We start from the raw sequence: 12049 nt of genomic DNA on the forward strand, positions 1-12049 counted from the left end.
GTTTGCATATTTGACTTGCGTGGTTGATTTTCACAGCAGTAGGATCTTTAATGATTCTTCAAATAATTAGGATCCTGAAAAGTAAAGTCTTGTAAACAATCTTAGGACCTGCATCACTTAGTCTATCAATCTAGGATCTTGGGTTGGTGAGGATCCTTAGAAATAAATAGTCATAAGAATAAACGGTTAGATAAGGATGGATAGAACCTAGTTATCCATAGGACTTGTGATCTCTCGACTCAGGAGAAGTTTTTAAACTTCATGTGGTTTTTTGAAGTTTTCATATGATAGTATTCTTGTTCGTTTAGCCATAACTTAGTGAACTTTGAGAAGGATCCCTTCTTAGGAATCGATTGGAAATAACTTCAACTTGGTACATTCCTGAGAAAAACTTTTGTTTTGCAATGTAATAATATTGTGAACCTTGCATATTTTTGGGGAATCATCTCAATTTTAGATAGCATGTCGGTGTCATAACGCCTAGAAAATCTTATGGAAAATCCTAATCTAAGATAACACGTTAGTGTTACAACCTTTAGTAAATCATTGGGGAAATCCTAATTCAAGGTAACACGTTAATGTTATAAATCTTGGGGAAAATCCCAATTCGTATGTCAATGTTGTAAACCTTAGGAATTTTCTAGGGAAGATCTCGGCTTGAGATAACATGTCAATGTTATAAACCTTATGTGTTTTCTGGGGAAGATCCCAACTTGAGATAACATGTCAATGTTACTAACCTTAGATTTAAACTTTAGGATCTTAACTTATGTTCAGAAATAATAGGGTTGCCAAGTCACTGCATTGTGAAACGATCCCTTTATTGACATCCCATAGTTAGATATTGTGTGTCCAAGCGAGGTGTAGAAACCTTAACTCGTATGAAAGGGGTAATTAGCTCTTTAAACCTTAGAGGGGATTAAGTACCCTTATTCATAGGAGAGATGATCAGTCTCTATTTGTAGGTACTATGGCATTTGCGTATTGTCATTGTAAAGATCTTAGAATGTTGTAGCCATTAGGATCCTTAAATATCAAGATCCTTGGATCTTCGAGTGTTGGGATCCTCGTGTGTCAGGATCCATGTGTATCAGGATCCTTATGTATTCCTACGCATAGTAAATGTTAGCTTGGGGTGGGTGCTATCTTGGCTAATGCCCCTACGATGCTTAAGTTAGTAATGGTTTTCAGGAGAGTAAATAATAACAATAGTGAAAATAAAGGGTGAAGGATAAAGAGTATGTGTACCTTGAGTTTGTTGGAAAATGACTAATCTCACTTACATGAAATAAGCTTTAAGATGTATAGCATTCCAGGATATTGGCAATACATCTCCATCGAGGGTATCTAGCCAATATCCCCCTTTCCTGCTTCAACATTTATGAGATACGGTCCTTCCTATTTAGGCGCCAATTTACCTGCACTAGGATCCTTGGTATTTTTCCTTAAAACCAGGCCTCCTATCTGGAATCTTCTGACTTTGATATTCTTGTTGTATGCTTTGGTGATCCTTTCTTGATGGGCAGCGATGTGGATCTTGGCAAGATCCATGAGTCCATCGATAGTATCAAGATCATGGGCTAGGATCCTATCGTTATTCTCTTGATCCTGACATAGATATTTTGCCGTTGGGATCACCACTTTAGTGGGGATCATCATTTCTGCTCCGAACACCAAAGAGTATGGAGGTTGGTCTGTGGTTACTTTGGAAGTGGTTCTATCTGCCCATAGGACGAAAGGAAGCTCTTCTGTCCATCTCCCTTTCTTTTCATCTAGCCTTTTCTTCAAGTTATTGACTATGATTTTGTTACTAGATTCTGCTTGACCATTGGCTTGAGGGTGAACAGGGGTGGACATTATCATTTTGATTCCCCAACTTGTGTAAAAGTCCCAAGTCCTCTTGCTTATGAATTGGGATCCATTGTCACATAAAATTTCGGCAGGGATCCCGAACCTATTCAGGATATTCCGTTTGATGAATGACACCACCTCCTTGTCTCTTACTTGAACAAAAGCCTCAGCCTCGATCCACTTCGAGAAAAGTCTATCATTACTAGCATGAAGACTTTTCCTCCTGGTACCTTAGGTAATTTTCCTACTATATCTATCCCCCACATGAATGGCCAAGGGGAAATGATAGGATGTAAAGGTTTCGCTGGTTGATGTAGGATGTTGCTATGTCTTTGACAAGCATCACATCTTTGAGCATACAAGAAGGAAATTTTTCTTCATGGTTGGCTAGTAGTATCTCATCCTCAACACCTTGGAGCACAAGGATCTGCCCCCAGTGTGGTTACCAAAATCTCCTTCATGTATGTATTTTAGGACTTCCACAGCCTCGTGATCTTCCAGACATCAAAGGTATGGACCTACCATGGATTTCTTGTATAGCTTACCTCGGATTATCACAAAACGTGAGACCCTTATTTTAAATGACTTGTCATTTTTTTTCTTCCTTCAGGATGGTACCATTTTGGAGATATTCCACAATGGGTTGAATCCAAGATCTTGAGGTTGGGGAAGGATCCTTATTTCTAGGATCTTGATGAGGAAGTTGAGGATCAAGATATTCGATTGTAGCGACGCTGGTTGTTACCCCGTCATCGTCAAGATCCCTCAGTCTTTTGGCAGGATCCTCGATTGCTCGGATCATCACGTGGATTATCGGGATCCTGGTTTCTGGTGGGATCCTAAGAGAAGATCCTAGATTAGCTAAGGCATCTGCTTCAACATTGTCTTCTCTAGGAACTTGGTTTAGGTTGAATTCTTCGAATTCATAGGCTAAGTTTTTGAATATTTGGAGGTATAGTGCTAGTCTTTCTCCTTTTACTACATAGGATCCATTAAAATGGCTAGTTATTAATAAAGAGTCGACATATACCTAAAGATCCTTGGCTAGCTGTAGTCTCGTGATTAGTGCCCCGTATTCAGATTTGTTATTGGTTGCATCGAACTCACAACTGACTGCCTGGGGTAGGATGTCCCCTTGTGGAGACTTTAGTATGATCCCTAATCCAGTTCCTCTTTGGTTGGATGATCCATTTGTGAATAGATTCCATCTTCCTGTGTTTTCTTCTTGTAGGAATCATTTAGTTTCTATCTCTACTTCAGCTTGTAGATCTATACTAAAGTCAGCCACAAAGTCTGTATATGCTTGGGATTTTATCGTGGATCTTGGTTCATTCTTGATGTCGTATGTGCTAAGCTTTACGGACCATTTTTCCATCCTTCCTGACATTTCTGGTTTTCTTATAGCATTCTTAATAGGATAGTTAGTCTTTATGTTTATAGGATGTGTTTCAAAGTAGTGTATTAATTTTGTGGAAGCAGTTACTAGTGTAAGTATAAGTTTTTCAAGGTGAGAGTACCTGGTCTCAAGATCCAAGAGACTTTTACTTACATAGTAGATGGGATGTTGATCCTTGTTAAGATCCTTAGCTAATACTACACTCACCGCGTTTGAGGATACTAAAAGGTAGAGAAGAAGTGGTTCCCTATCTAATGGTTTTACTAATAGGGGTGCTGAAATTAGGTATATCTTAAGTTCCTGGAAAGCATCTTCGTGCTCCTTAGTCCACTCAAACCTTTTATTTTTCTTCAGGATGTCGTAGAAAGGTTTGCATCTTTATGACGATCTTGAGATGAATCTGTTTAAGGCTGCCACTCTTCCTATTAATCTTTGAATATCCTTTGTCGAGGATGGGGATCTTAGATCAATGATTGCTTTGATTTGCTCAGGACTTGCTTCAATTCCTCTTTTGGTCACCATGTACCCAAGGAACTTGCCTAACCTCATTCCAAAGTGACACTTGACTGGGTTCAGCTTCATGTTATACTCGCCCAGTATGTCGAAGGCGTCGTCAAGATCCTTAAGATGGTATTCATCTTTCTTCGATTTGACCACCATATCATCAATGTAGACTTCCATGGTGCCCCCCATTTTCTCCTTGAAAATTTTGTTGACTAGCCTTTGATATGCTGCACCTGCATTTTTAAGACCAAATGGCATGGCGGTATAACAATATATACATGTTGGGGTTATGAATGTTGTATCCTCTTGGTCAGATGGTTCCATTTGGATCTATTAGAACACTGCTGATTCATCCATGAATGTTAGTAACTCATGACCAGCTGTGGTGTCTATCATGGAGTCTATGTGTGGTAAAGGGACAGGATCCTTGGGACAAGCCTTGTTGAGATCTGTATAATCCACACACACTCTCCATTTTCCATTCTTCTTTTGTACTACCACCACGTTGGCTAGCCACCTTGGGAACTTCACTTCCTTGATCATTCCTATTTTAAGAAGTTTTTCTACTTCTTCTTGTATGATTTGGTTTCTCTCTAGTGCGAACTTCCTTCTCTTTTGGTGTATTGGTCTGAAAGAAGGATCAATATTAAGTTTATGGTTTATTATATCTTTATCTGTACCTATCATGTCCTCATGCTTCCATGCAAATGTCTTGCTTCTAGCTCTAAGGAACTTTATTAGTTCTTGTTCGATTGGTTCTGGTATTGAGGATCCTATGAGAACCTTGGCATCAGGATCCTCAAGGTTCAGGGGCACTTCCTTTATATCTTGTTCTCTTGTTGTTGGCACATCTTGTTCCCCCTGCTTTAAATTATATGCTTGTCGTGGTATTGTTGAAGACTTCATTGAGTTCTTGTAGCACTCTTTGGATTCTTATTGATCACAAGTGATCTTCACTGTTCCCCATGGGGTAGGCATCTTCACACATTGATGATATGATGGGACTGCCTTCATTTTGTGGATCCATGGACTACCTAGTATAACATTATAATAGGATAATGTATCTATTACACAAAAGCGTTGCATAGAGTTTACCCCCTCAATGTAGATAGGTAGCTTTATTTCACCGACTGTATGTTTTGTTTTGTCGTTGAATCATATTAATACTGAGGATCTTTTGATTTTTTTCGAACTCTAGGATGTTTATTCTTTTTAAAGCATCCAAGAGTATAATGTTGACTAAGGATCCTCCATCGACAAGGATCCTTCTGACGAAATGGTTGGCGATGTAAAGAGTGATCACCAATCCGTCGTGGTGAGGATCCTGGATGTCTTGCCTATCTGCTTCGTCGAAGGTGATCTCATTCTTGTTTGTAATCGACGTATTCTTTCGTGTCCTTTCTTCTTTTTCTGTTTTTGACACCTTGGCATGCCTTTTTGCTGTTGAATAAGACGTACCACAAATTTCAGATCCTCTAGAGATCACATTGATTACCTTGGCGTCAATAGGAGGGGATCCTGGCTTATTGAGGATCTTCTGAGGATCCTGATCTTTTTCTTTGGATCTTTCCTTTCTTATTTCAAGGATTTCTTTGAGGTATTGTTTGCTTAGGAGGTAGTTGATCTCCTTTCTGAGAGTAAAGCAATCCTCTGTGATATGACCAAAGTCTTCATGGCATGCGTACCATTTGGATTTGTCTTTCCAAGTGGTGGATTTTTCTACCTTTCTTGGCCGTCTTGCTTTGTCGCCAATATCTTGCATAGCAAATATTATAACTGAAATATCCATAGAAAAGCAATAGTCAGTAATCTTAGGAAATTCTTCTTCCTCTCCTTCATCTTAAAGGGCATTAACCCTATGATGATCAGGTTTGGAATATGGTTTTGACTTGTAGGATCTTTGTGCCGATGAGTCGGCCTTCCTATTAGTGTGATCGTATGAGCTTGGATCTCCTTGTCGTCCTTGAGCTTTATGAATCTTAATGCTCTGCTTCGAACCTCGTTCATTCTCTTGCATGGGGTCATTACAAGGTCTTCGTACAAAGGAGAGTCCTTTTTTAGGCCCATTTTAAAGGCTTCAACCGCAGTCTCCATATCGATGTTGGGGATACTTAGAGCTTCCATGCCAAACCTGTTCACCAAATTCCTAAGGGATTCCTTAGGATCTTGAACCACTCAATAAAGATCGCTAGTGATCTTTTCGAATGTTCTGCTACAAGAAAATTGATTATTAAACAAATTAACTAAGTGAGCAACTGAAGTAATAGAGTAAGGAGGAACGTTAAGAAGCCATTTTAAGGTTTATCCTATAAGGGTCGAACCAAATCCCAATAGGCAAGCTTCCTTCAAGTGTGTGAGAATAGGGATGATCTATATTCTTTCCCTTTATTATGTGACGTGCTCCTCGAGATCTGTGGTCCCATCATAAGGCTTCATGTTGAGTGTTTGGAAGTGCTTTGGGACTTCGATATCAGCTATTGCGGGAACGAATCTTGAGATCATGTGGCTTGTGGGGGATACTTCCGATATAGGTTGAATTACTCCAGGTACGCTTAAGATCATTCATCTTAATTGTTGAAGCTCCTTAGATATGATCGGGCTTAAACATGTATCAAGGTCCATAGAGTTAGTAGTAAGGAAATTATTATCGATAAAGTTACCATGATCCTTACTATTGGGAGAAACGAAGGTTTCGCCAGGATACTGGGTCTGCTCTCTTGGAGTTGTGCCCAAACGGGAACAGAGGCTGGTGTTGAGGATCCTATCTCGCGGCGATTTGATGAGGATCCCGTGTTATCAAAGTTCAGGATCTTGGGTTGCAAGATCGAGGGTTCGTTTCTTGAGGCTTGTGGATCTCTGTCATCATTCTCTTCACTTCCTTGAGTATTGTCTTATTATCCTTCTGCTGTTGAGTGACTTGTCATTTCAGTCTTTTCATCATAGCGAATATTTCATTATTGGAAATTAGCACATGAGGATCCTGAATTCCTTGGGTAGCGACCGGAGAGGTGTTCTTCATCGGTGCCTCAGAGGCTTTCTTGGGAGCTCCCCCTAGGGTTGGAGGAAGGTTTTTAGAGGAAATGGTAGGAACGAAGGAGGAAGATATGGCTGGTTGTGTAGACATGATTTTCTGAAAGGTTTTGAACCCCACGGCCCTACAGTGGGCGCCAAATTGTTTTGGTTAAAAATCAACTAAGTAGAATCTAACCAAATTATATGAGAGGTTGTGATGTTCGTGATAAATCAAGTAAGAAATGATAATCAAAGTGACACAGTTAAGTTACAAGGAAATCCCTTTATCCTTGATAAGATCTCTGGCATAAAACCTTGGGAGGTGATAATGATCACCCGCCTTGATGATTTTATTGATATCAAATGTTGAATACAGAAATGAATGCGTAAATGTAAGTACAAGTATCGTGGAGGAGCTCAGTGTCCCTGGTATGCTAGTTACATGTGTTATTTATAGTCTAATGCTAATAACAAGAAGTCTGATAATTCCGGGATCCTCCAAAATCAGCATATAAACGTTATTTCACTTGGTATTCCAGGTCTTTTGCCTGGTTGAGATGACTCTCCGTTGAGAATGGGTCTTGTGTTGACTCGTTCTGCACATGTGAGAAAAATGAAGAGAATATAGTCATTACAAATGTTAGAAATATAAGTGATAATAGTCAGGATCACGGCATATGTTTAAGGATCCTGAGACTTCTAAAGTATTTAAGGATCATGAATATAAGTCAAGGATCTTGTCCTTAATAGTTATATTCATAAAAACCTAAAAAAGTGGTTAGAGTACTCCATTTCCCTAAATGAATGCATACATTGGTAGAGGTTAGTCAAATCAGTGAGTAAAAAAATAAATTACTATAATTCAAACAATTAATGGTCTTTCCAATAACTATTGGATATCTAGAAAAAACTGTAATTTGATATTGTTGCTTACCACTCATGTCGCAATATGGATTTGGTTGATGTTGTCATTGAACTGTATTCCACATTGAACCTTGATAGTTTTCCTCAAAGACATGTTTTAAGTTATACCCTCTTTTATATCACAAATTTTTCCATTCTGGTAGCCCAACAATGTAACAAAATTTGATGTCATATTGTTGAAAATCTATAGAGAAAAAAATTTCAAGTATCTAATAATGTAAAACATTAATATATATATATATATATATATATATATATATATATATATATATATATATATATATATAACGCCCGCAGTTTCAGAATAAAGTATTAAGATATAATAAGAGATAAAAATGACATTTTGATAGAAGGTTATTTAGGATAAACAACATTAACCAAAGTTGTAGTGGATGTAACAAAGATTTCATACATATAAAAAACGTTCAAATCTGACTTCGTAAGAGTGAGTTATGATTTTTCTAAAGTTTCAGCGCAACAGTGTGCAACACTGATATCAAAATTCAGAACAGTAGATTGTTAGGAAAAACAATCTAAACGAGTGTTAAAATTTTCATCCATACCTATCCTATCCATCGATATAAAGACAGTCGAGAATGAATATCGTATGAAAATATTATGAATTATATACGGACTTTAGTAGGCTAAGCCTACTAAAAATAAATAAAAAAATAAAGTGAGAACTAGCTTATGGATTATAAAGGAATGTTATAGATACCATCGATAGCTACGCGTGGACATAAAATACGTCGAAAACAAAGCTCGTATGAAGGAGATACGGATTTTTGAAAATCTTCCAAAATCCCACGCGCAAGCGTGCATGCCGACAAGGTGCACGACGTGCCTCTGACATACCACAAGCTTGCGCTACGTTTCACCACTAAGACGACGCCAAGTCACCCTTCCGACATGGTGCATGGCATGCGCAGAAAACATGCGTGATGCGCCCCACCCTTTTCCAGCTATATATAGTAAGCGAATTTCAACTCATTCTTCATCAATTTCCTCCGGAATCTCTCTGGAATTCTCTTATACCCTACTCCCTTTACTCCCTAGTTCCCGGCCACTCTAGCGAGGACTTGCGGGGTCAGATAGTTGGCAATTAGAAGCTCTCGGGTTAGAGTTCTGCCCATATAATTCCCGGTTTTATCAGAATAGTCTGTAAGTTGAGCTATACTTACTCTGCTTTAAGTGTAACTTGTAATTATATTCATAGTCGCTATTATGAGCCTATAATTAAGATTTATTAGTGATTCCAAGTCATTATACTGATTGATCTACTTACAGGAGTGATATCTAGGCTGGATTTAGTGAGGTGTTTAAAGTGGGATTTCCAAACAGTATACTATGTATACTAAACAGACCCTACCTCCGATATAAGCGTACCTAGTTATTCCTTACCTGATAGATCTTAATGTAGACATTGGGATTTTTGTGGAATCTTGACTATCATTATATAGTCACTAGGATTATGAAACTAGACTAAGACTTACTGCTTTACACATTTACGTCTTTGAGAAGTGTTAAGGCGAAGCGCTACCCTAACCTCGAATCACCTACTTTTTTCAAGTGAGTGCATAGTTACTTTCATCTTACACATAGATATGAAGTATTTAACTTCTTAGATGTTATGTGTGCCTATTATCTGTATTTATAATACTTGTGCTCAATATGGCTTACTCGGTTAAACTTTATTTTCATAAAGTATTGAACTTATTATTTTAAAACATATTGGGTAGAGAAAGGATTAGGGAAAGTAAAATATAATGTAAGGTTGTAACCAACATTGTACTATTGTGCAACTAGGGAATGGTCATCTAGCAGAATTTTGGTGATAGACCTAGATTATTCTAGACAGTCTGGAGAAACATGGGCGGGCTTTTAACATATAGATGTTTATAAGCCATACACGGGTAGGTTTGCATCATGTAAGTGCTAATGAATCATATGCAAGAAGACTTGTAATCTGTAGATGTTAATCAACTATATATGGACAGGTCTCCGATTTGTAGATGTTAACGGACCATTCATGGACAGGTCCTCGGCCTGTAGGTGGAAAATAAACCCATATAGACAGGTCTATGACCTGTATGGGTACTCTGTTTACCCCCATGGTTGCCTTATTAAGATATAATGCTAAGGAATTCCCGAGGCAATATTGGTTACTTAGAGGTTCTTTTAGTGATCCTAATTATGATGACAAATGCGGAATATGAAATGATTTAGTGAATCATGCAAGAATCATGAACACGAAGAACACAAGGATGTAAATAATCACGTTTTAAGCTCTCATTAGTCTAGAAAGTATTACAAAGTGGTTCATGCAATATTTCTCTCTCTAGACTAATCTCTCAGAAGTTGTTACATAAAATGAGTGTCACTCATTTCCTATTTATAGGAAAGACAACTCATTACACACAAACAAAAGGGTAAGCTACTAGAAGCATCCAAGCATGACTTTACACCCTAACATTCTCCCCCTCAAAGTTAGGATTGGATGTCTCGGCTTCAATATCCAACGAGCTCCAATCGATAAGACCCAACTCCCCCTCTAATTAACATCGTTCTTCAAACGTCACTTTGAAATAAAGTAACTCAAATACCCATTTCATATTTCTCCCCCATTTTTATAATCAACAAATGACTATAAAACAAAAAGGGTATGAGAACCGCCCGAGGAATGCACCATATAAAACGCCCTCTCGATGTGTGTCAAAAAATGTAACCGCGAAAAAATTGCACGAAAAACAATCACGAAAAAGTCATAAAAAATTTCCAAATTTTTTGAAAATTTTCGACTTTTAGGTGAGACTTGAAAGAATTTCGAAAATCCGGGTAAAAACTGCCAATATCAGAATTCTGCAGGGGCCCATTGCGCCCAAAACAGCTTTCAATGCGAAACTTTACCCTAAATGCGAAACTAGGCATAAAGTGTCAATTCGCATAAGCTTCAAGGACTGAACTCGAAAAATCTCCCATTTCTTAGAATTTTTAGTCCAATTGCAAAATTGGGTAAATTCTGCCAAGTTTTGGAAACTCCAGGGATGCGAAAGAAAATTCTTCATTCTTCACAAGTTTTTACTCCAATTTCGAAAGTGGATAATTTTTGCCACTTCTTAGAAAGTCCAGGGGTGTAAACTGAAAATGTTTGTTTTCTTCCCCAATTCACCGGATGCCTATGACGAAGGTATGAAATCGGCCTTCGTTATCCAGCTTGCGACCTTCACTTTCCATCTACATTCTCATGTCGACCCTTCTCCCAGTCGACCAAATAGCAAAAGTATATTCGAACCTTCGAAATCAAACCTTCACAGTCGAGACTATACACCTCGAACCTCAATGCTCGACTCCTACTCATCCCTTCTAGAGACATCGAGTTTCGATTAGGCACCCCAAACCTTCGATCCTCAACATTTATACCTTATAAGGACCCTCGAACTCAATACATTCGATCCCACTTATCCCGTCAAAGAGACGTCGACATAACCATTCATTGATGTCAACCCAAACCTTCGAACCAACTTAAAGAATTCGATCCTAAATCAATTTCCAGTTACGAACAAGTAGTAGAAACCATAGAATTCAACCAACACCAGTCGACATCAAATAGTTTTCGACTCAACCAAAGCAGTCTTTAATTGAATTCGACCCTTAACCTCATCATTTGAAATCTCAGTAGCTTTTAACCATTCGACTATTGACAACCCAAAATCGATAATCAACTCCTTCACCTTCGTTATCAGTTCTCATCAATCGATATTGCCACAAGTGCCAAACATTACTATCGATTTTGTTATCAATTGAAAACTTTGTAATCATAATATGCGAAAATCCCTATAGACTTCGAACGAACAACATTCAAAAATTGATTTTGACTTTTCAATCAGAATCGATTTTCAGACGATTCCAACCATCGATACTATGATGTGAACAAATACAATCAAACACTTTCGAAACATTGAAGTTTAACCAATTGAAATCGATTTCAATACCAAGCAACTCGAATCGAGTTTAGATTCCAAATGTTACAAGGTATCAGATGAATTTGACTCTAAGCATCAATTTTGAGTTTCGATTCACTCATTGTGATGTTCAATTATGAACATTCAACTCAAATGACATTTCTGAATTAGAATTTGTTTCCAGTGAATGGTTCGATTTTGAAGATTTTGACTTTCTACATAGTAATATTCCCAATTTCAAATAGTGATACACATTATTTGGTCTAAACAAAAATTAATGGACTTAAAATTGGGTAAAATGAATGTAAATAGGTTTAGGCTTAGATGAACAGTATAGACATCGAAATTTGTGATCAAAATTAATTGGATCGAATTTTGATATTTTTGATTGAATTTTGGG

The 12049-nt window shown here is 37.8% G+C and overlaps 1 protein-coding gene across 1 annotated transcript; it reads right to left on the minus strand.

Annotated features, from left to right (window-relative positions):
* Positions 1–1398: 1398 nt before the first annotated feature.
* On the minus strand, positions 1399–1857 carry LOC145126757 (uncharacterized). Its single transcript, XM_079062061.1, has one exon. It carries the CDS (start codon positions 1855–1857, stop codon positions 1399–1401), a length of 459 nt encoding a protein of 152 aa, XP_078918187.1.
* Between the last annotated feature and the right edge of the window lie 10192 nt (positions 1858–12049).

The sequence above is a fragment of the Lactuca virosa genome, chromosome 7, assembly GCF_052849685.1.
Source record: "Lactuca virosa cultivar CGN04683 chromosome 7, Lactuca_virosa_CGN04683_v6, whole genome shotgun sequence".
Classification (NCBI taxonomy): domain Eukaryota; kingdom Viridiplantae; phylum Streptophyta; class Magnoliopsida; order Asterales; family Asteraceae; genus Lactuca; species Lactuca virosa.

Bases quoted from the DNA above. Each gene is read 5' to 3' on its own strand.
- LOC145126757 (XM_079062061.1), bottom strand. From the start codon at position 1,857: ATGTCCACCCCTGTTCACCCTCAAGCCAATGGTCAAGCAGAATCTAGT.